The sequence below is a fragment of the Muntiacus reevesi genome, chromosome 1, assembly GCF_963930625.1.
Source record: "Muntiacus reevesi chromosome 1, mMunRee1.1, whole genome shotgun sequence".
Classification (NCBI taxonomy): Eukaryota; Metazoa; Chordata; class Mammalia; order Artiodactyla; family Cervidae; genus Muntiacus; species Muntiacus reevesi.
The window spans coordinates 238,526,955-238,552,648 of NC_089249.1; the positions used below are offsets into that span (position 1 = coordinate 238,526,955).

The window sequence follows — 25,694 nt, forward strand, 5'->3', positions numbered from 1 at the left end:
ATGACTGAGTGTGCACACTTGAGTCTTGAGCAGAGTATCTGGCCTACAATAAGGGCTGAATAAAGCAGACACTCTTGTTATAAAATATTTTATATGTTAGTAATGAGGTTAATACACTAACCTGCTATTTGATAAAACCTTTAATTCTGCTAAAGACCGAGCAACCAATCATTTCTTGACTTGTCTTTCTGACAATATCTCAGAAGATAGAAGAAGTAATTCAAGAAACATACATTTGGATTTAGTAGAATTTTTTTAGAATGGTGATGGGAATCTTTGGAGAAAGCAACCAGATGAGAGAAAGTATGGAGTAGGAGTAGACTTGGCTATGCGTGCATCACCTGTGAATCAGTTACTTTATGTCTTGGACAGGTTACTTTATCTCTGTGAGCTTCAGTTTCCTCATCTGTAAAATGCAAATAATACCTATCATATAGAATGTCAGGACTAGAAATAATCCATGAAAAATTTCTAGCATGTATTAGGCATTCAGTAAGTAGCGCCTTTTTTTTTTTCCTTCCACTTTATTTATTTGGCTATACTGAGTCTTTATTGCTGCGTGTGAGCTTTCTCTAGTTGTGGCGAGCGTGGGCTACTCTTTAGTTGCGGTGCACGGGCTTCTCATTGCAGTGGCTTCTCTTATTGGAGAGCACAGGTTGAGGCTGCTCAGTAGTTGTGGCTCATGGGTTTAGTTGCCCCATGGCGTTGTGGGATCTTCCCAAACCAGGGATTATACTGTGTCCCCTGCATTGCAAGGTGGATTCTTAACCACTGGACCACCAGGGAAGTCCAAGTAGCATCTATTTTTATTATTACTGTAGAAATCAGAGTGGTAAATTTTATAGAATTAAATAAAAATACATATAGGAGACTGAAACTCTAAAAGACAGCCACCTCTTCTGGTTTTGAGAGTTCAGTTCAGGTGCTATATTAAGCATTTTGTAGTGATTATACTCTTTGCTTCTTTCTATTTTGGCCTACGAAAGGTTAGAAGACTGTATAGTAGACATTTGTCACATTCCTGGCTGTCCAGCCTCCAAATTGCCTTTAGAAGTTTGGGGAACATGCCACAGTGAGGGGCAGGCCCCTACATCTCACTCATGGAAGCCAAAAGGCTCTGGTCTGAGTTCTCCCTGATTGTTGTCTGCTTGGAACCCAAGCATGACTGACTAGCCCATCCTTCCAGGACTGTGATTCTGGAGATAGGAGTCAAGAGAAGCAGGCAGCGTGTGACATTTCCTCTGGTAGTGGCAACGTTCAGTATCACGCAGCGAGGGCAGCTGGGTCAGCTGTGGCACCCGGTCCCCAGGGCATTGCCAGTGTCCAGCATCAGCATGCTGCCTGTGGCCTGGTTTCTTCTGTGGGTCTGGCCACCCAGCCTCCGTTGGTGCCTCCTGTATTCTTACCTTAGTTTTCTAGAGTCAGTCTTCCCATTGATTCTTTGACCTCCCCAATACTCCCCAATTTACCCCAAAAGTAAATTCCTTTTCTGCTTCAATTAAAGTGAATTTGTTTTCGTTGTGTACAACCAGAAGACTCTGGCTAGTACATTGTCTTTAGGTAATGCTCAAGCCCAAAAAGTCCAATGCTGCTGCTTTTACTACATATCTCTGGATAAGGTCATGGTCAAATATGCAACTGTTCTGGGAGTTCTGTCTTGGTTCCTTTTAAAAGCCCATGAACCTCAGGGAAAATATCTGCTGCCCCACCATAAACCACCTATTCTCTACCTCCCATGACTTCTTTTTAAAATTTTAATTAATTTATTTATTCATGGCCACACTGAGTCTTCACTGCTGTGAGTGGGCCTCTCCTTGTGGTGGATTCTTTTTTGGAGGACGGGCTTTAGAGTGTGGGTTCAGTAGTTGTGGCTCATGTGCATAGTTGCCTCATGGCATGTGGATTTTCTTGGACCAAGAATTGAACCATGTTCCCTGCATTAGTGGATAGATTCTTTACCAATGGTCCATAGGGAAGTTCCCTATATCTCCTAAAACTTAATTCACATGCATTCACTCACCCAGTCAACAATCACTTATTCAGTGCCTACTACATACAAGGCAATATGCTCGGCACTGAGAAGAATCCAAAGATCAATAATCTGTAGCCCTGACAGTATACTTTGAAATTTTGAACAAGTTAATATGTTTTCTTAAATAAATAAATTAAAAAATCTATCACCATGTAAATCCATGGCTGATTCATGTCAATATATGACAAAGCCCACTGCAATGTTGTGAAGTAATTAGCCCCCAACTAATAAAAAAAAAAAAAAAAAAATCTATCACTCTGTTGAGGGTAGAAGTGAAGGGAACTCTTTGAGTTAGTATCCCTGGGGATAAGGTGATGTCCATTTCTTTGTAAATGTTCTAGAAATCAATCCCAAAGGCAACTGGATTCCTTTGTTACAGGTTTCCAGTCAAAACAAAGTAGCTCTCAAAACCTCTGAGAAAAGAATACCTCTTCTGAAGCTGACAGCTAGATTTCTGCTCATTTTGTGACTAGGATGAAAGATGGGGAATTAGTGCCAATGCACCAGAAATTTAACTCAAGATGACTCTGAGTCCTAAAATAGAATTTTAAAAAATCAAATAAAAATACCATCCAGCTTCTCTCCTTTACCTTAAATTACCAAACAAATATTAATCCAGGGAAGCAGGAACCCCACTACCTCTTGAACCCCTATATTATAGTAATCTGTCCAGAAGGTTTGAGACTTCTATCTTAAATCAGAATATTCAACACAAGCAAGGAAGAAGGGTATTATATCAGTAATAGAAAGTAAAACAGGTAAAGTAGATGATCCCAGACACCTGGGATAAGTGGTCTCTCTCATACACACACGGGAGCATAAAGTGAGGTGCTGAGCACTCACAAGACCTTCACTCACAAATTGGAAGTCTGATCTAGCTGTCAGACTAGTTTTGGGGATCAAGTCTTCACTCCCTGGGTGACTTTGAAAAAGTCATTTAACCACTCTAGGACTCAAATTTCTTCAGATTTCCTTCTGAATTGGAAGGAAACTTAGAGATCACCTAAACTAGTCTTTAACTTTTGTATTCTTCTTTGAAGCATCCCCAGTAAGTCTCTCTGGTTGAATTCTGACTTTTAATGACAGGATGCCCACTCTCCCCATGCAACTGATGTCATTTCTGAAACACTGTCATTGGTAGATAAGTTCTTCCTCACATATTTGCAATTTGTCTCTGTAATAGCATTCCCCAGGCTAGTGATATCTAAGGTCATGCAGGTGAAGTCTGATCCATGGAAAACTCTTTAAGAAAGCTCTTAACTTTGCTTTTCTCCTCTACAGACTAAAACCACCCCCTCCTCTTCTATTGTTCTCATCCATCATATTCAAGATGCAACACCATTTTAGTCTTCATATTTTTGTGGGTGTAGAGTAGTACTTAAGCAACCAGAGGCCTCAGACAGTCTGAATTTGAGTACTGGTCCTGTGTGATAGTGGACAAGTTATTATACTTTCTTTAGCTTCAATTTTTCTCTCTAAATGAGGATAATAAAAGTATACTTTTCTCTGAGAGAAGTTTTGAATCTGATAGGTGAGAAAATACAAATAAAATGTTTACTATAGTACCTGGCACTGAGTAAGCAATATTACTAGTGCTATCATTAATAATAATGATAAAATTCACATGAGAATAAGAATGAATATTAGAATTGGAGGATTTAGAAAAGTTAATCTAGTCCTTTCATGACTCCACAAATAAGACTTAGTTGCCCTGACATGAAACTTTCCATAGTTTTCATGTAATGCTCGCTTTCAAGTGTGTGTTCATCATCTGGCTCACCCCAAGAGGGCAGGGACCTTGTCCGTGGTGTTGACTGCTGAATACTTGGTACATTCAGTGTCCCGCTCACTACTATGAATCACAGAAAAGGAAACTGGGGTGTAGGGAGTGATAGTTTACGGTAAACATGTCGGATTCATGATCTCTGAACAAGATTTAGTTTGGAGACCAGGGACCAGGCTTGATCACTCAAGAGCTTTTGTATAGCAGAATTTTATTAAAGTGAAAAAGGGACAGAGAATGCTTCTGACACAGAAGGGGGACGGAAAATGCCCCCCTGCTAATTTTAGCAAGCTGTTTTATGTCTGTTAGAAAGCTATTAAATCAGATAAGAGAGACACCTCAAGGCTGACTGAGTTTCACCGGGCCCCTCTCCCACAATATGTAGCTTTGAGAGGATGGCACGAGGTGCATCATCCCCCCGCCTTAAAACAATTGATATGAATACCGGTTTGTTGAGCTATTATCAGCCAAAAGTTAGTCTTAGGTGGACCATTTTGAAGAGAGGCAAATTGCAAAGCAAATACATAGTTTCATGAACATAGCTTAAGAAAAACATTTCCATAAGAAAAATGCATTGGTTAGCTCAAGGATTGAGAAAAGTTAAGGTCAGGTGGAACCAGGTGTCCTCATAGCAACACAGAATTTTAAGACACTTGCAGCCTATTTCCTCTGTTTGGAGACCCCTGGTCTTCCTGCCTGTTACCCTCTCAGGAGATGCAGATTTATCTAAGTTTGCGCAAAGGGCTCCCAGGAGAGCTAGGATAGGAACCCAGAAGTCCTGGGCAGCCAATACTGAGAATTAAATAAAGGCCCAGCCCTAAAATTTGGTGATTCGGGCGAGAGCACAGATATTCAGTGATCTTGGGGTCAATATTGCTACCAGATGGCCTAACTGATTGTCCCTGTTTTGAGCTGACTAGCCTGAGGGAGGAGTAGGAGCCTTAATAGAAGCCACGGGTGGGCGGGCCACCCGGTGCAGCACTGACATCCACTTACATGGCTTCCTTCTGGCTGCGGGCCAGCGCTCGGCTGTTGCTGCCGTCGCCCGGTCACCCCAGCTGGGGCCCGCTCTAGGGAGCACCCAGTGGAAAACAACCTGCATGCATATGGACAATTAACAAAGGCAGGAGCCAGGGCCGCCTCCTCTTGGCGCACGCACGTAAGCAGGGGGCAGAGCCGCGCCCGCCCTGGCCTTCTGTGGGAACAGTGCGCGCAGACTCCAGCGCTGCGCGGGTCCGGGAGTCCTGCGCCTTTCCCACCCTGGCTGCGCAATCCCCAGGGCAGCCGAGCTCCCCGTGGGAGCTGGCACCTTGCGAGCGCGGTGAGTCCACTCGGGCGATTGGGACGGCAGGATAGGGCCAGGGAGGCTGTCGGGAAAACAGCTGCCGCTGAGATCCTGAAAGGGAGGTGGGGGAGCGCGCGAGCGACTACGCCGGTCCCGGTTGCGGATTGCTGGGTAGTTAGCTTTGTGTCTTGAGCCTAGTGGGAATGCGAGCAATCTGATACGTCTGACCCAACCGGGTCAGTTTACAGGTGGAAAACTGAGGCCCAGAGAGGTAAGCTAGCTTGGTAAAAACTATTGTTCCTTATATCTGTTTACCCCTCCCTGCTTCAGTGTAAAATTGGGGAGGACTTTTAATGAGACTCCATATACGTTAAAACAATGGAATAATACAAACGATGGTTTTTTTTAAAAAAAAAAAAAATTCTTGATAAGGAAAGTATAGTTATAAATAGGCAATCAAGGCCGGGGAAAAGAAAACGGACATTTGTGGTCCATAGGTGAGCTGCCTGGGCCAAGAGCCCTCAGAGAAAAATAGTGCTAAGGCTGGTACTGGAAGCCAGAACTTCTGGCTCCCGCTGCAGTTCCCTGGACAGCAGCACCACTAACTTAAGAGAATGGGTAAGTTGACCACCTGCCCAGGCAGTGGCTCGTGGCCTTCTTGGGATCACTGACTCCTTGAAAATCTCAGTCTCCTTCCCAGGTTTCACACATAACCTTGCACACAGTTTCAGATTTGATGGCAGGATGAAGCATTCCTGCTGTGAGGAATGACTGAAGGCTGGCCCTCAGGCTGCGGTGTTTCAGAACAATTTATTTGCTTTAAAGGGAGACAGCTGGTGAAGGAGTGAGTTCCTGCTCTGAGTTGAGACAACGTCCTGAGGCCCCTAGCTGCCTGATCTCGGACACTCTGTTTACCCATCCCAAGGCCCTGTTTTCTTTGTAAACTGGAGGAAAGATTGCTTCATCTTTCATGTTGTTGTCAGACTACAGATGAATATTAAGTCCAGTGCCTGACAGTAGTGGATGATCAATAAAAGGACTGGTGCAAACAACCCAGTGAGTCAAAGCCATGCCATTTAAGAAAGGGTGATGAACTGGGGGAAAATGGGCTGTGTCCGAAGTAAAAGAAAACAAAAGTTAAAAGTTAAAAATTTGCAAATGCAAAGTCAGCCCTATAATGGCTTACAAATGACTGCACAGACCTTGGTGATGGTAACCTAAATAAGAGTGCACCTATTTAGAATAATGCTTCCCTGGTAGCTGGCTCAGTGGTAAAGAATTTACCTGCAATGCAGGAGATACAGGTTCAATCCCTGGGTCAGGAAGATCCCCGGAGAAGGAAATGGCAACCCACACCAGTATTCTTGCCTGGGAGATCACATGGACAGAAGAGCTTGGCAGGCTACAGTCCATGGGGCCACAAAAGATCAGACAGGACTTAACAACTAAACAACAAATTTAGAATAATGTACTACACTGAATATTTGACCCAAGGTCAAATGCTGAAGGTAGAAACCAGCTGACATTCTAACAAGGACTGTTTATTGGGCCTCAAACGCCCCTTTTGACTGGAGCCAGCATCTGTATAATTGTTTTTAAATGAGAGAAAAGAGGAGGACACACATGGGAAGCAAGGCTCCCCCCTCATCTTGCCCAGCGATGGAGGCTCAGCTGAGTTTCTGCCAGGGTACAGGAGTTACTTGGCAGTTGGCTCAGATCCCTCTTGGATCAGTTGCTTGCTGTGGAAAACAGTGCCTTGGTTGATTCTGCTCTAGAACAGATAAATGACTTTTTATTTAACTGATCAGGAAGGGTGGTTGTTTGGGTGCTGTAACTGAAGCAAAATGGCTTTTGTTGAGCTTGATTGTGCAAAGCCTATTGACAGGCTTAAGCTCTTTAAAATCTATGGATCCAAAATTATGAGGACAGGGCCTGGGCAATTTATCTATAAAAAGAACAGCCCTTTCCAAATAGTGTGTTGTTTCCTTTCTCCACCATTTTAGGCCTTGCAAATAGAGGCAGGAAAGTATGGCTTAGGGCAAATAGCTATTATTTAGTTTGGGTTAAGTCACACACTACCTGTCTGGTGGTTACATTCCTCACTGTGTATTTATAAAGGGCAGTTTTTCCTCAGGGAGAGAGAAGGAAAGAGAGAATGTGTATGTGTATGCCTGGACTGTCTCTTGCCCACTCTCTTCTTCACCCCCAATCAGTCATTTCTCAACCCAGAGAAGTCCTTTTTATGCAAGCTTGGTGACTTTGACAAGTTCCTTACCTTGCTGGCTCTGTTGCCTAATTTTGTTTTAAAGTAACTCTCTTAGAAAGTTTTTTTTTTTTTTTTTTTTTTTTTTAATTTGATCGTTAGGTTCCAAACTCTTGGTGCTCTATGGGACAAGAGAGCACACATACTCATTCACCTAGACAAAGTTTCTTATTTGAAGCCAGTCCATGTACTCCTTCTGTACAGGGTACATGGACTCACCCTTTACAGAAGGGATGTACCTCTTCAGACTCACTGACTTCCTTCCTTCAACTGTTCCTTAGGAGGACAAGAGTAAGAGCAGACCTTCTCAAGAAATGATAGCTCACTTGAGTCAGAATTACCTAGGGGCTTGTCAAAATGCCCCATCCGTGACCTACTGAATCACAGTTGTCAAGAGTTGAGCAAGAATTTGCATGCCTCTTAAAGAAAGAACTTATGGTTGCTGCGGAGAAGAATGAGGGGAAGGGATAGTTAGAGAATTTGGGATGGACATGTACACACTGCTATATTTAAAATGGATAACCAGCGAGGACCTACTGTATAGCTCATGAAACTCTGCTCAATGTTATGTGGCAGCATGGATGGGAGGGGTGTGGCGAGGGGAGAATGGATACTTGTGTATACATGACTGAATCCCTTTGGTGTTCATCTGAAACTATCACAATATTGTTAATCAGCTATACCCCAGTACAAAATAAAAATTAAAAAAAAAGAAATATACAACAACAACAACAAAAGAATTTGCATGCTTAGTAAGTACACCTCTGGTGGCTTATGTGTGGGTTGGAGGTGGAGACTATTAATTATTTATACACATCTGTATTGTTTGTCTAGTTATGTAATGAGTGAGAACCTCTTTTGTAATTTTTTTTTTATCATGTCGCATGGTGTGTGGGATTTTATTTCCCCAACCAGGGATCAAACCTGTGTTCCTTGCCATGGAAGCTCAGAGTCTTAACCACTAGACTACCAGGGAAGTCTTTTGCAATTTAAACAGACAAAAAATTCATGATGTCCAAAGAAAATATATTGGTGGCAGATAAACTCTTGGAAAGATGCTAAAGATCATTAATCATTAGGGAAATGCACATTAAAACCACAAACAGATAACCCTTCATGCAAAAACTGGCTATGCCAAATGTTGTTGAGGTTATAGACCTCATACACTGCTGGTGGGAATAGAAAATGGTACAACCACTTTTTAAAAAGTATTACATCTTTAAAAAATATACATTGGGACTTCCTTGGTGGTCCATGGGCTAAGACTCCATGCTCCTAATTCAGGGGGCCAGGGTTCAGTCCCTGGTCGGGGAACTAGATCCCACATGCCACAACTAAGACCTGGCACAGCCGCATAAATAAATAAATATTAAAAAAAATACGCCTATCTTGTGATCTAAACATTGCATTCCTTTAAAAAAAAGTGAAAAATAAACATTGCATTCCTAGGTCCAGCTTTATTGTAATAGAGAAACAAGAAGCAACCAATTTTTTATTCAGTGCCTAGATAACTATGGTATATTTATATAATGTTATACTACTTGCAGGAGAAAGTAATGAACTATTGATGCATGCTATAACATGGATGGATGTCAAAATAATTTTGCTGAAAGGAAAAAGCCAGATTAAAAAAAAATGTATCATATAATTACAATATAAAATTCAAGGGGAGTTCTTTTACCTTATCTCAAACTTTGTGGTGGTTTCTAAGAGTTGTGTGTCTAACTTCACTTTAACAGTGTCATTAGCAATTTGATCACTATTCTATCAATGTTCATCCAGGTTATTCATTCATTAACTCAATTAATTGAGCATCTAGAGCATCTATTGGGGAAAGGAGTGGTTCCTTGGAAGGGGGATGGGAGTCAGAAAAGACTTGTCTTGGTTTCAATAGAGAAGTAAAGCAGTCACTTTTATGAAAAACATAAAGAATGACATCTGCCCTCTGGTTCTATGCATTGGGCAGAAGGCTGTTGTACTGATCCAGGTGAAAGGTGGTGGAGGTTTAGATTCGGGTGGCCTCAGAGATGCGAAGCACTAAAAGAAATAACAGATATCCTTAATAAAGCAAGAAAGACCCCAGAGGTTGACATTGATCAACACTCTTTGAATTTAGTGTTTTATCAGTTTTTAGTCCATATTACTGTCCTATTGCTGCCCCCTCTCCCCCAGCCACCATCACCACATTTTATTTCATTATCTCATCTTATTCCCTATTTGTAAGGATTTCATCAGAGATCAGCAATAACTTCCTAGTCCAGTTACAGTAGCTTATGGTATTCCTTTGCTCTACTGATCTAGTCGACTTTCATGAAAGGAATGAGGATAGTCTGGCATGACCTGTTTATCTTTTTTCTGTTAACCTGTGGTAGCTCCAAGTGATCTCTGTTTCCCTTTCCAAGGGCTGATAGACTGTTTTAATCAAGTGGCAGAAACCCAACTCAGAGTGGCTTAGGCCAAAGTGGGGTGGGCAATGAAAATGTGTTAGCTCATATAAAAAATAAAAAAAAAACCCAAAGGGAATCATTCTCCAGCATGGCTGGACTAAGCAATGCTCTCAGGGCTTAGTCTCATGGTCTCTCCATCTCTCAGCTCTGTTTCATTGGCATTAGCTGCATCGTCAGTGATACTCTGCTATGTAGTTCTTATTACTTATTATAATCATCATGATTAGGTGTTTTCATCATCTGCTTCAGTGTGATCAGCCAAGTGTCCTTAGACGTCATTCCTCTGATCCATGGTCATGCTACTCTTTCCTGTTTAACAATAATAGGAACAAAAACAGCAGCTACTGTTACTGAAAGTTTATTACATAACAGGCACTCTGCTAAACACTTTACGTGGATTCTTAAGAAGTCTTATACCAACCCTATAAGGAAGGTTATATAGTTGTCCTAGGAAGACCAGCTGATTGATCGCAGAATCAGAATTGTAAATCAGGTTTTTTAGCTCCAGGGTCTGGGCTCCTAACCTTAAAAGAGTGACCCCTGCAGTCACTCTTTAGGGCTAAGAAGAGGAAAACAAAGTCTTCAAACAATGTGCCTAGTTTTTACTTTTCCTCAACATGAATGTTAAAATTTAGTTGGCAGTCATAGTAGGGGCAGAACTTTGGAATTACATAATTACAGTTTTGTTAATCCCAGATCCTCGTGGGTTTTAGAGTTCTGGAAGTTCTTTGTACAGGACCCTCCACTCTGACTCTTGTATAAACGAGGCTCATTAGCCAGGATCCCTGTGTTGCCATTCTCATTTCTATAGGTATTTCCTCCCTTTGTTCTTCAACAGTCTTTTGTTGGTGTGGTGTTTAACTTTATCTTTGACAGTCTGCCCATGAACCCTAATCCCTAGAGGTTTTATATCCATTTTTTCCCCCTTGAATGTTTAAATTGACCTCCCTCTATAACTTGAAGTGGAAGGTTGATGGATGTTCATCTTTTCCTGCCATGACATTTTTAGCTTCTGAAGGAACTGTTAAGGTGAACTTTCGTCTGGGACCTGCTTACTTCCATTTCTCCATTCACTTCTGACTGGTCACAATGAGGTTCAGAGTATCATTTCCCTTGTTTATTTTGTTTTGTTTTAATATTTATTTATTTGGTTGTGCTGGATCTTAGTTGCAGCGTGTGAACTTCTTAGTCATGGCATGTGGGATCTAGTTCCCTGGCCAGGGATTGAACCTGGCTGGGCCCGTTGCAATAAGAGCTTGGAGTCCAACCACTGGACCACAATTGAAGTCCCTCATTTCCCCTGGTACTTCTATCTTTAAAGGGGTGAAATGACCAGGATGTCCATTTACTCAGTCCCTCTACTATTAGTGGAATGAAACTTGCAACAAATAACCAGATATTTTAAATGCCCTACCTTTATTGTAGAACCCCCTTTCCCCCCTTTAACTTTGTATCCTCACAATCCAGAAAATTCCTTAGCAATAGGATTTTTGGAAATAGCTGCTCCAAATATTTGTTGAATGAGTGTGTGAATGCCCAAATTTTCTGTGCCAGTGTGTACAGAGGAGGAGAGAAGAGAAGAGAATTAACTGTTTTATCCCATGCTAGACTCAGAAGCCATCACTGCATAATGTTCAACAAACATTTTTCTTTTGGTACCTACTGTGTGCTAGACTGGGGCTTTCTTCATAGCTCAATTGGTAAAGAATCCGCCTGCAATGCTGAAGACCCTGGTTTGATTCCTGGCCTGCTGGAGAAGGGATAGGAAGAGGTGGCAAGAATACACAGAAGGACTGTACAAAAAAGATCTTCATGACCCAGATAATCAAAATGGTGTGATCACTCATCTAGAGCCAGACATCCTGAAATGTGAAGTCAGGTGGGCCTTAGAAAGCATCACTACGAACAAAGCTAGTGGAGGTGATGGAATTCCAGTTGAGCTATTTCAAATCCTGAAAGATGATGCTATGAAAATGCTGCACTCAATATGTCAGCAAATTTGGAAAACTCAGCAGTGGCCTCAGGACTGGAAAAGGTCAGTTTTCATTCCAATCCCAAAGAAAGGCAGTGCCAAAGAATGCTCAAACTACTGCACAATTGCACTCATCTCATACTCTCAAAATTCTCCAAGCCAGGATTCAGCAATACATGAACTGTAAACTTCCAGATGTTCAAGCTGGATTTAGAAAAGGCAGAGGAACCAGAGATCAAACTGCCAACATCCGCTGGATCATTGAAAAAGCAAGAGAGTTCCAGAAAAACACCAAAACCTTTGACTGTCTGGATCACAATAAACTGTGGAAAATTCTGAAAGAGATGGGAATACCAGACCACCTGACCTGCCTCTTGAGAAACCTATATGCAGGTCAGGAAGCAACTGTTAGAACTGGACATGGAACAACAGACTGGTTCCAAATACAAAAAGGAGTAAGCCAAGGCTGTATATTGTCACCCTGCTTTTTTAACTTCTATGCAGAGTACATCATGAGAAACGCTGGGCTGGAAGAAGCACAAGCTGGAATCAAGATTGCCAGGAGAAATATCAATAACCTGAGATATGCAGATGACACCACCCTTATGGCAGAAAGTGAAGAGGAACTAAAAAGCCTCTTGATGAAAGTGAAAGAGGAGAGTGAAAAAATTGGCTTAAAGCTCAACATTCAGAAAACTAAGATCATAGCATCTGGTCCCATCACTTCATGGGAAACAGATGGGGAAACAGTGGAAACAGTGTCAGACTTTATTTTTTTGAGCTCCAAAATCACTGCAGATGGTGACTGCAGCCATGAAATAAAAAGACGATTACTCCTTGGAAGGAAAGTTATGACCAACCTAGATAGCATATTAAAAAGCAGAGACAATGACAAAACCCACTACAATATTGTAAAGTAATTAGCCTCCAACTAATAAAAATAAATGAAAAAATAAAAAAAATAAAAAGCAGAGACATTACTTTGCCAACAAAGGTCCATCTAGTCAAGGCCATGGTTTTTCCAGTGGTCATGTATGGCTGTGAGAATTGGACTGTGAAGAAAGCTGAGTGCTGAAAAATTGAAGCTTTTGAACTGTGGTATTGGAGAAGACTCTTAAGAGTCCCTTGGACTGCAAGGAGATCCAAACAGTCCATCCTAAAGGAGATCAGTCCTGGGTGTTCATTGGAAGGACTGATGCTGAAGCTGAAACTCCAATACTTCGGCCACTTCATGCGAAGAGTTGACTCATTGGAAAGGACCCTGATGCTGAGAGGGATTGGGGGCAGGAGGAGAAGGGGACAACAGAGGATGAGATGACTGGATGGCATCGCCGACTCGATGGGGATGAGTTTGAGTAAACTCTGGGAGTTGGTGATGGACAGGGAGGCCTGGCATGCTGTGATTCATGGGGTCGCAAAGAGTCGGACACAACTGAGTGACTGAACTGAACTGAACTGAACCCACTCCAGTATTCTTGGACTTCCCTTGTGGCTCAGCTGGTAAAGAATCCTCCTGCAATGAGGGAGACCTGAGTTTGACACCTGGGTTAGGAAGATCCCCTGGAGAAGGGAAAGGCTACCCCCTCCAGTATTCTGGCCTGGAGAATTCCATGGACAAAGAGTCAGGCATGACTGAGCGACTTTCACTTCACTTTACTTCATGTACTAGACTGATTTTATCTTTAGTTCTTAATTGTCTATCACAGGACATCAAGGAGATCTCAGAACTGAGCATAGACTAGACTCTATTGAAAGGCATATTTTCCCAAATGTATTCTCCAGGACAAGTCTCTTTATCAGACCAGACCAAGAAGTAGAACAGAGGCACCCATCCTGCTCTCCCGGGCTTTTTTTTTTTTTTTTCTTTTTTCTCTTTTTTTTTCTCCCGGGCTTTTAAGCTGCAGTTTCAGAGATAGTGGATAACTTAAGCTCTCTAATACTTTGTTTTTAACTTTTTATTTTGAAATAATTATAAGTCAAGAGTGAAGTTCCAAGGATAGTATGAAAGTTAGGTGTATCTTCACCAGGTTCCTCCAATGGTTACATCTTATTTCAATGTAACATAATGTCAAAACCAGGAAGCTGGCTTTGATATAATTCATGTGTTTGATTTTAGATGTCCTTTTATCACGTGTAGATTTCTGTAGCCACTGCTTCAATAATACAGATTTATTCTATCACCAGGAAATTCTCCCTGTGCTGTTCTTTTATAGTCACACCCACCTCCCCTCCACCATCATCCCTAACCAGGTGATCTCTACTCTGTTTTCTCTATCATTTTAGACGTTTTATAAATGAAATCACGCAGTAAGCTTTTCAGGTTGGTTCTTTTCAGGCAGCATGATACCCTTAAGAACCGTCGAGTTGTTGCAGTCAATCAGTAGTTCATCCCTTTTTATTTCTGAGTATTCTGTGATACTGGATATACCACTTTTTTTTTTTTTTTTTTTTAGCTATCCACCTATTAAATCCTATTAAAGCAACATTTTGGTTGTTTTGTTCTTAGCTTTTACAAATAAAGCTTCCTCAAACACTTGTAGACAGGTTTTTGTATAGGCATTAAGTTTTCATCCTCTGGAATAGATGCCCTGGGATGCAACTGCTATTAAGTGTATGTTTTAGTTTAGTTTTTTTTTTTTTTTTACACTGAGTCAGAAAATTGTTTTAATAGTTACAAAACATTTTTTTTTTTTTACAGAATCAGTATAAAATAGCAGTTGATTTCTCCGTAATTATCAGAATTATTTATATGTGAGGTCTTGGCTAAGTGGGGCTGAAATCAACAAAAGGTCTTGGACTGTTGGCTCAGAAATCTTCCTGGGAAGCCCACCATGTTTATGTCTGTCATGCTTGACTCTTTATGAGATGACCCAGTCCATCTTAAAAAAAAAAGTATCTTTTTATTCATTCTTTGGAGGCTTGAAGTGAATTCGGCAGCGTTCATTAAACACCTTCCAGCTCCTGTCATTTACCACTTCTTCAACATTCAGTTCTGACTGCATCCATTTCAACTTTGTCTGTTCTTTTCTAAGTTGCTTTAATAACGTTAAATCATCCAAATTCTTTTCTGTCTCTTCTCGGAGCTGTTTTACTACTGATGAGGTCTGAGCTATACAATTTTTTATGACTCTGTCCCTACTGGCATGGGCCTCCATCAACTATGTCAGACAGAACTCTTTTCAGGATTTTTAAAGTATCAACCAGGAAAAACTTCAGGTGTGGGCAAGAAAACGTGAAGATTCCATTCTTTTTCCACAGTTTAATTATATGTCAATTGATTTCTTATTTTGCCTGGAACTCAGCGAACTCCTCACAGTCCACACCACCACTGGGTGCTGCCGTATTGGACCTGTTTTAGTTTTTAAAGAAACAGGCAAACTATTTTCCAAAGTAGCTGCACCATTTTATATCCCATCAGCAACATATGAAAGATGCAGTTTCTCCACATCTTTGCCAGCGTTTCCTAATTTGATGGGGTAGGTAACAGCTTTATTGAGTTATAATTCACATCATATAATTCACCCATTTAAAGTGTACAAATCAATGGTTTTTAGTGTATTTGCTGAGTTGTACAACCATCTCCACTAATAAATTTAGAACATTTCACCATCCCCAGAAGAAATCCAGCCACTACACTCCAAATCATTATCCTTTCAGTCCTGTAAGCTACTAATCCATTTTCCATGTCTATAGATCTGCCTATTCTGGACATTTCATAGAAACAGAATCATCAAATATATGGTCCTTTGTGACTAACTTCTTTCATTTAGCTTAATGTCTTCAAGATTCATTTATTGTAGTTATAGCACACATTAGTACATCATTCCTTTTCATTGCCAAATAATATATAATATTTTTAAAGAAATAAAAATGTGCTTCTTTCCTTTACATGGGATATAAACTAAGAGAACAACAAAGTACTGTTCTGAGAGAGTCTCCCAGGCCTGGTGGGAGGTCTAGATTGCAGTTACTGTAAGTGCTATTTTAAATATTGAGCAGTTCTCTCTGAAGTATTACTTGTGGCTTTTGTTAATTTAGCAACAGTTCAGAGTAGCCTTAATAGCTCTCCTGAAATCCTGTCGGAATCTTTCTAGAGAAGCAATGCTCTGGGTGATAAATGTCAGTGATTCAGTCCAGGGACAGGTCAGTGAGCCACAGGCAGCATTTAGGAGCTGGACTAGAGCTATGCATCAGACAGATGTGTTCCAGGCTCTTTCTGGGCCTTCTGCCTTCTGAACAACCTTGCTCTTGCCAAGCACCTATATAAGTTATCTGATCCATGGGTCAGTGTCAGGACAGAAACTTCTGCTACTAATACATGAAAAGGAGCATTCCTGTTGCAAATACATATTCATATCTGTATCAGCACTGTGAGACAGAGAGAAGACACAGTAAATGGGTGCGCATCTTGTCTCCAAGAGCTTAGTGTCTAGCCAGAAAGATGAGGCATAGCCCTAGCTATCCCAAGTACAAGGCTTTGTGGGACGCATGCCACTTTAAATATTAGGAACTGTTTCATCTGTTCAGAAAACAGCAGAGAACAAAATAACAAATGCCCATGTTCTTACTACCTAGCTTTGTTTAATTTTGGCATTTTGTCATATCTGCTTTAGTTGTTTTTTTAAAAAAATAGAACCTCTTAGATATTCAGCAATGAAAAGGAAGGACCTATTAATAACATACAACAGCTTACATCAATCTCCAGGAAATTATGCTGAGTGAATAAAGTGAGTCCCAAAAGGTTATATATTATATAATTCACATATAGATACTGTGTGATTTACATACATTCTTTTTTTTTGTGAAACTTTATTTATTCATTTATTTTGGCCACACTGCACAGCTTGTGGGATCTCAGTTCCCTGACTAGGCATTAAACTCCTGCCAGGCAGTGAAAGCACCAGCTCCTAACCACTGGACCACCAGGGAACTCCTTACATACTTTCTTTTTTTTTTCTTTATTTAAAAATTTTGTTTATCTATTTTATTTTATTTATTTATTTTTTAATTTATCTATTATAATTGGAGGATAGTTACTTTATAATATTGTGATGACTTTTGCCATACATCAACATTACATACATTCTTGAGCTGATGAGAGTACAGAAATGGAGAACAGATCCTTATTTGCTGAGTATTAAGGATGAGATGGGGCTGCAACCAAGTGAGTAAAAAGGCAACAGGAAGGAAGGATCCTTAAGAAAGAACTGTTCTGTGTCTTGACTGTATTGGTGTCAACATCTTGGCTGTCACAATGTACTGTAGTTTTTCCTGATGATGTTATTGGGTAAGTTGGGTAAAGGGTACATAGAACCTCTGCATTATTTCTTACAACTGTGTGTGAATCTCTGATTATCTCAAAATTAAAACTTTAACTTAAAAAGCCCCTCAGATACTATTAAGTCCCCTTTGATACTCTTCCCAATTCCATTGCTCTAGCTCCCTTTCCAGAGGTTACTTTGATCCTATGTTGATGGAAATAAATCAATAAACAAAATATAATAGAAGTAAAAAAAAAAGTTTTCTTTGAGCCAAACTGAGAAGTTTAGCCTAGGAGACAGCCCTTCAGATAACTCTGAGGAGCTGCTGCAGAGAAGCATGGCTTTCAGCACAGTTTTACATTATTATGTCAGAATAAAGAACATCAAAGAGGTCAGGAATATACTCCTTCAAGGTTACAGAAAAAACAGATCAGGGGCTTCCCTGGTGGCTCAGTGGTAAAGACTCCAACTGCCAGTGCAGGAGACACAGGTTTGATCCCTGATCTGGGAAGAGCCCACATGCTGCAGAACAACTAAGCCTGTGCATCGTAACTACAGAGCTTGTGCTCTAGAGCCTGGGAATCGCAACTAGTGAGGCCCACATGCCGCAGAGCCCGTGCTCTGCAACAAGACAAGCCACTACAGTGAGAAGCCAGAGCACTGCAACTAGAGAGTAGCCCCCACCTGCCACAACTAGAGAAAAGCCCCTCGAAGTGAAGACCCGGCACAGTAAAAACTCAATAAATTATTAAAGAAAAAAATCCAACAGATCAGCATGTTCACAGTAAGTCAGTATGACCTTGGCTCCTAGGGAGGGAGTCTTGTCATTAAAGGCGTACCAAAATTGGTATTCCAGGAAAGGAGGCATTTAATCCTTAACATAGACATTCTTTACTTGTGGTCATTGTGCCATTTTCTTTAATAATTAAAGCAGATATGACAGTGTGTGTCTGATAAGTCACAAACAGGCCATTTTAGGTAGCAGAAAATCAAGTTAAATCATGTATAAGCCAGAATGACTTCCCTACACCTCAATATGTGAAAATTTCTTTAATTACCTGGATTTATTGTTAATTACATCTACAAAATATTTAATACCTATGCTGCATGTATTTGTCCCTAAACAAAATCTAGCATTGTTTCACATATTTTAAACTTTTAAAAACTTAAAAGAATTTTTTTTCCTTTTACATTTTAAACTTTAAGAAATGGTATCATACTGGCTTCCCAGGTAAAGAGGGTAAAGAATCTGCCTACAGTGCAGGAGACCCAGGTTAGATTCCTGGGTCAGGAAGGTCCCCTGGAAAAGGGAATGGCAACCTACTCCAGTATTCTTTTTTCTTTTTTTTTTAACTCCAGCATTCTTGCCTGGGAAATCACATGTACAGAGGAGCCTGGCAGGCTACAGTCCATAGGGTTGCAAAGAGTCAGACATGACTGAGCGACTAACACACACACTGTGTATCCTTCTGGGATTTGCTTATATGTATTTTCTCCTGTTTACAACATCTGTGAGGATATCCATGTTGACACATGAATCTATAGTTTTTTTTATTGTTCAGAATTCCATTATATGATTATACAACAAGTTATTTATTCACTTTCATTGAGACATTTATGTTTTTTCTGATTTTTTTGTTATTTCATCAGTACTGCAATGAACATTCCCATCTATATTTCTTGTGTGTATATGGAGAAGTGTCTCAGAGATGGGGGTATATCCTGGAGTAGAACTCCTTGGCCTGATAGTGTGTGAATTTTCAACTTTTCTAAATATTGCCAAGTTGCTCTTTAGGGTGGTTGCAACAATTTATATCATCATATCAGTATATGAGATTTCTCATTCATACAGTGGCACCAACATTTTATTTTCATATTTTGCTGATCTCTTTGACATGGAATGGTATCTCATTATGTTTCTGTTTGCTTGATTTTTTTTGGCTTCACTGCATGACTTGTGGGATCTTAGTTCCCTAACAAAGGATTGAACCCAGGCCCTCAGCAGTGGAAGCTCAGAGTCCTAGCGGCTGAACCCCCAGCTAATTCCTAATTAGTTCTTAAATATATTTTAGATAAAGCTTTATCATTTTCGGGACTTCCCTGGTGGCTCAAATGGTAAAGTGTCTGCCTACAATGAGGGAGACTCAGGTTCAATCCCTGGGTTGGGAAGATCTCCTGGAGACGGAAATGGCAACCCACTCTAGTACTCTTGCCAGGAAAATCCCATGGATGGAGGAGCCTGGTAGACTACTGTCCATGGGGTCTCAAAGAGTCGGACATGACTGAGTGACTTCACTTTCACTTTATCATTTTCTCCGTAAAGATTTTGTACATTTTTTTTTTCTTTAATTGTATGTGTGGCTTGTGAGATCTCAGTTCTCCGACCGAGGACTGAATTCAGGTCATGGCAGGGAAAACCTGGATTCCTAACCACTAGGCTGCCAGGAAATTCCCCATCTTTTGTTAAATTAAGATATTTAGGAAGGAATAAATAACACATTGTTATTGAATCTTTTTATTCTTATGCTGCTATTTTTCCTTAAATGAACTCTTGAAAATTGTTGTTGGTTTGCACAGGAATATAATTCATTTTGGAATATTGGTCTCCGGCAAAATTGAGAAATTTTCACTTTTTCTTACATTTAATTGTTCAGTTTAGTTCAGTTCAGTCTCAGTCCTGTCCGACTCTCTGCGACCCCATGGACTGCAGCATGCCAGGCTTCCCTGTCTATCACCAACTCCCGGAGCTTACTCAAACTCATGTCCATCGAGTTGGAGATGCCATCCAACAACTGTCTCATCCTCTGTCATCCCATTCTCCTCCTGCCTTTAATCTTTCCCAGCATTAGGGTCTTTTCCAGTGAGTCAGTTCTTTGCATCAGGTGGCCAAAGTATTGGAGGTTCAGCTTCAGCATCAGTCCTTCCAATGAATATTCAGGGCTGATTTCCTTTAGGATTTACTGCTTGGATCTCCTTGCAGTCCAAGAGACTCTCAAGAGTCTTCTCCAACACCACAGCTCAAAAGCATCAATTCTTCATCACTCAGCTTTCTTTATAGTACAACTCTCATATCCATACATGATTACTGGAAAAACCATAGCTTTGAATAGATGGACCTTTGTTGGAAAAGTAATGACTCTGCTTTTTAATATGCTGTCTAGATTGGTCATAACTTTTCCAAGGAGCAAGCATCTTTTAATTTCATGGCTGCAGTCACCATCTGCAGTGATTTTGGAGTCCAAAAAATAAAGTCTGTCACTGTTTCCACTGTTTCCCCATCTCCATCTATTTGCCATGAAGTGATGGGACCAGATGCTATGATCTTAGTTTTCTGAATGTTGAATTTTCAACCAGCTTTTTCATCTTCTTCTTTCACTTTCATCAAGAGGATCTTTAGTTCTTCTTCACTTTCTGCCATAAGGGTAGTGTCATTTGCATATCTGAGGTTTTTGATATTTCTCCCGACAATCTTGATTCCAGCTTGTGCTTCATCCAGCCTGGCATTTTGCATGATGTACTCTGCATATAAGTTAAATAAGCAGGGTGACAATATACAGCCTTGATGTACTCCTTTTCCAATTTGGAACTAGTCTGCTGTTCCATGTCCAGTTTTAAATGTTGCTTCTTGACCTGCATACAGATTTCTCAGGAGGCAGGTCAGGTGGTCTGATATTCCTGTCTCTTTAAGAATTTTCCAGTTTGTTGCGATCCACACAGTCGAAGACTTTGGCATAGTCAATAAAGCAGAAGTAGATGTTTTTCTGCAACGTTCTTGCTTTTTCGATGATCCGACGGATGTTGGCAATTTGATCTCTGGTTCCTCTGCCTTTTCTAAATCCAGCTTGAACATCTGGAAGTTCACAGTTCAAGTACTGTTGAAGCCTGACTTGGAGAATTTTGAGCATTACTTTGCTAGTGTGTGAGATGAATTTTTGTGAGCAATTGTGTAGTAGTATGAACATTCTTTGGCATTGCCTTTCTTTGGGATTGGAGTGAAAACTGACCTTTTCCAGTCCTGTGGCCACTGCTGAGTTTTCCAAATGTGCTGGCATATTGAGTGCAGCACTTTCACCACGTCATCTTTTAAGATTGGAAATAGTTCAACTGGAATTCCATCACCTCCATTAGCTTTGTAGTGATGCTTCCTAAGGCCCACTTGACTTCACATTCCAGGATGTCTGGCTCTAGGTGGATGATAACACCATCTGGTTATCTGGATCATGAAGATCTTCTGTGTATTCTTGCCACCTCTTCCTAGTATCTTTTGCTTCTGTTAGTTCATTTCAGTTCACTCAGTTGAGTCCAACTCTTTGCAACTCCATGGACCACAGCACACCAGGCCTCCCAGTCCATCACCAACTCCCAGAGTTTACCCAAACTCATTTCCATTGAGTTGGTGATGCCATCCAACCATCTCATCCTCTGTCGTCCCCTTCTCCTCCTGCCCTCAATCTTTCCCAGCATCAGGGCCTTTTCAAATGAGTCAGCTCTTTGCATCAGGTGGCCAAAGTATTGGAGTTTCAGCTTCAACATCAGTCCTTCCAATGAACACCCAGGACTGATCTCCTTTAGGATGGACTGGTTGGATTTCCTTGCAGTCCAAGGGATTCTCAAAAGTCTCATCCATCACCACAGTTCAAAAGCATAAATTCTTTGGTGCTCAGCTTTCTCTGTAGTCCAACTCTCATATCCATACGTGACTACTGGAAAAACCGTAGCCTTGACTAGACAGACCTTTGTTGGCAAAGTAATGTCTCTGCTTTTTAATATGCTGCCTAGGTTAGTCATAACTTTCCTTCTTCTGTTAGGTCCATACCATTTCTGTCCTTCATTATTTAATTTTTAGTTCACTTCAAAGCAGTGTGTGTGTGTATGTGTGTGTGTGCATGCATGCTCAGTTGTGTCCAATTCTTTGCAGTCCCATGGATTGTAACCCGCCAGGTTCCTCTGCCCATGGAATTTTCCAGCCAAGAATCCTGGAGTGGGATGCCATTTCCTACTACAGCAGCTCTTCCAAACCCAGGGATCTAACCCACATCACTTTTGTCTCCTGCATTGGCAGGCGGATTCCTTTCCACTAGTACCATCTGGGAAGCCCCCTCAAAGCTATAAAAGCATATAATTTAAAGAGATGGATAGTTCTACCTTTGTGATGAGAAGGAGAAGCAGGTAATTCTGTTGTACAGTGTTTGTTATAAAAAGCACCCTGTCCTCTTCTCTTGCCTGCTCCAGGCACTACCAGGCAGTTCCTTCCATTGATTTTAGCTGATTGTACACATGGACTGTTCCTTCTTGAGCAGTACAATTTAGGCATTGTTCTTTGATTTCCCCTATGGACGATTAGGCTTTAGCTCTTTTTGACTCCTTCTCCAACACTCTGTTCTCTCAGTACATAATATGAATTAGATCACTTGCATTATTACCTGTGTAGATTCTATTTATAGTTGAATCAGGTAGTGATGCATAATTACTTTTATCTTTTCTGCACAATCTTGTTATAAAAATTGTTATAACAATTTTTTTGTTTGTTGGTTTATTTCTTAGTTTCACATGTATTGTCTGTGTAATTGCCTAAATAAGGACCATATTCTCTGCTGTTTCAGTAAATTTGTCCTCAAGACATTCTAGTATCTAGCCCAGACTGTTTGCTGTCTGTCACCAACAGTCAAACTTAGGATTTCCTTTCATCTGTCTTGGGAATTTCCTTGGCCTCTCTCACATATTAGGTTACCAGTTTCCTATATCTCGTGTCTTTTTGTGTGTGATTTACTTCTTTATTTTGGTAGAACATAGTTTCCTGACAAGGAAACTATAAGGTAAATTCTCCAGTCCTTCAGGATTCTGAAATTTCCTCCTAGTGTGTTTAGATTTGATTTTTTTAAAAAAAACTTATCCTGCCTGGTACTTGTACTTCCTAGATCTAAGCAATAATCTCTTTTATAAATCTGGATAATTATTAGTCTCATCTCTTCATATATTGCCTCATCTCACTCTCTTTATTCTTGTCCCCTGGAACACAGAGTTGGTACATGACCTTATTTCCATATCTAGATCCCTTAATTCTCTTTCGTATTTTGCATGATTTTCACTTTCTTTTTAGCAGTCTGGATAATTTCTTCATATCTATCTGCTCCTTTCCTATTTTTCTTTCCTAAATGTTTAAAGTGTCCATTTAATTTTTAATTTCGAAGGCTAAATTTTTAATATCTATAAGTTCTGCTATGTGCTTTAAAAAATCATACAGGTCTTTATTTTTTGTATGTATTTTCTTTTCCTGCTTATTTTATAGTTTCTGTGTGACAGTTTGCTTGTCTGATGTTCTGGGGATCTAATCCTATTCTTGCAATCTCTGATGATGCTCACTTATGCTGGAGTTCTTGTAATTTTGGATTTTAAGCTCATCTTCAGGATAGGGTTATCTTGGAGTACCATGTGGCCTAGGTTAAGAATATGTCCTCCTGGAGACATTTTATTTTTTCTGTGGGTATTAATACTAGCATTAGTCCAGGACTTCTTTTTTGTTGTGGCATATTTCTCAGCATTGAGTTCCTTGGAACACATGTGTAGTATACATTTGAACTTGCGATCCAGTGAAAGCAGGCCTGTTATGAGTTTTCAGAAAGGAATTTTCCTTTACTCAGGACCCAAGTCAAGATGAAGAAACATCTTTGTCATTTTCTGTGTAGGTAGAGGGGCATTTCTTTTCTAGTTGCCCATTTCGCTAGCATGCTTGAGGAAAGGAGCTTGTTTCCTGATTCTCCCTGGGCACTAATGCCCAAGTCTCCAAATCAATGAGCTGGGCAGTGCTTTCTTCTTTGCCCACCCTGTCCACTTTGGCTACAGCTGCATCAGCTTAGCTGTTCATGCTGTGGTTTTCCATTCCCTCTGGTTGGGGGTCCCTGCTGATTTCCTTTACTTTCTTGCAATACTTGCCATCCAGTGAAAAGGAAGTTTGTTATGGCTGATCTTGCATTTCTAGGTGTTTTGTAGTAGGGAGATTTTTCTTGTCCATAATATTGCCATTTGTACTTTTTAAACTTAGAGATGGAAGAGAAAAGAACATCTGGCAGGGAGGATCAGGAAAGGCCTTAGAGATGAGTTTCAGAGCCTAGAGTATGGGAGGGGTCACAGCAGGTGCAAAAACAGAGGCAGGAAATGACTATGCAGGAATGGAGAAAAGCATGTGACTTTCTTTCACTGGAGTGCCTCAGGGAAGAGGGAAAATGAGGCCAGAGGCAGAGGATACCAGATCACAAGCTTTGTTTCAAGAAGGTTAAACTGGAAGCATATCCAAGATGAATGGGTGTGGGTAGCAGCAGGTGGGAGAGGGGTTTGGATTTGAAAAAATGATTCTGGAGGCTGTGGAAATAGTCAAGGTGATAGGTAGTGTGGCCTGAATAGGGTAGTGGCAGGTGAAAAGAAGGGAACCCTTGGGAGAAAGAGGGTGAGAGAGAGTCAGTGAACCAAATAAAGAAACCTGGGTTGAGAGCTGGGGGGGGGGGGGGGGAAAGGAAGAAAAAGCCAAGCAAGCACATTGTCTGAATCCTGGGAAATGAATAAAAAATGTCAACAATTATCTGAGCTGCATTCTACCTTTTAAGATTTGTTCAGATACTAATAAATAGTTCATCTTGACTCTGTAGGCAGCTAAAGATGTTTTTAGGCCACTCGGTGAATAGTTGTCTCTGGACTAAAGGCAGCATGTTCCAGTAGAGCTCCCAGAAGTGAATCTGGATGTGTCTGTCTTTCCAGAACCTGCTGACATGATGAATCATGGGGACGACGCGCTGTCCTCTAGAACTGGTGCTCCAGATGGGGATGATCAACTCTCTGAGAACAGATCCTTGCTCCAGCAGAGGCTGGCTGTCAAGGAACTCACTGACACCGAGGTCTCCTACTTGCACGTGCTCCAACTCTGTGCCTCTGACATTAGGAACCGTCTGCAGCAGGTACCTGGGTGGGGCCACACTCTGTCTTTATAGAGGCAAACATGGGTCCCGGTTTCTGAGACCTCACATCTGTTCCTGGGGCAGGCTTGATGGAGGGGAAAGTGGTGTATGTGAAGTCATGGTACTTCTACTACTGGCCCTGCAACCTTCAGCAAGGCTTTTGACACCTTGGAGCCTTAGTATAAAAGTGTTAGTTGCTTAGTCTTAGTGTATTCTTCTGCTAAATGGGCAGAGAAGAATCACCTCAGAGAATTAAATGAGCTAATGGATAAAATAGCCCTTTATTAAGTTTAGGACAGATTGTTTTAAGTGACCTATTTGTAATTGTCTCATTTGGAGCGTGGTAACATGAAAAAGTTATCATTACATGGGTTTCCAGTTTAGTATTCATTTTTTACATCTTTTTCACCCCAGTTTCAGAAATATCACAGGCTCTCTTTCTAAAATTTCAACCATCCCCTAGCATGTAAGGTCCATAAGGGGAAAGGCTGTTTATTAATAGTTCAGTGAATCCCAGTTCCTGACATATGAATAATGGACTCCAATTAGTATTTATTGAATAAATGAAATAAGCAGATAATGTAGATGAAAACCCTTCCTTATTTCACCCTCCAGAAATTGGGATTTTTCCTCTGGAGGCATTAAACAAACAAATATAGATTGTTACTTATTTTAGCAAAAATAAAGCATACTCTAGATATT

At 40.7% G+C, this 25,694-nt stretch overlaps 1 protein-coding gene across 1 annotated transcript in view; it reads left to right on the plus strand.

The window, feature by feature from the left end:
* The first annotated feature begins 4,941 nt into the window (after positions 1–4,941).
* The window catches only part of ARHGEF37 (Rho guanine nucleotide exchange factor 37), a 56,817-nt gene continuing 36,064 nt past the window's right edge, over positions 4,942–25,694 (plus strand). The window contains exons 1-2 of the mRNA XM_065918895.1: positions 4,942–5,136; positions 24,796–24,992. Of these exons, the coding sequence (XP_065774967.1) occupies positions 24,807–24,992 (186 nt within the window). The 5' untranslated portion in view covers positions 4,942–5,136; positions 24,796–24,806. The remainder of the gene's footprint in view (positions 5,137–24,795; positions 24,993–25,694) is intronic.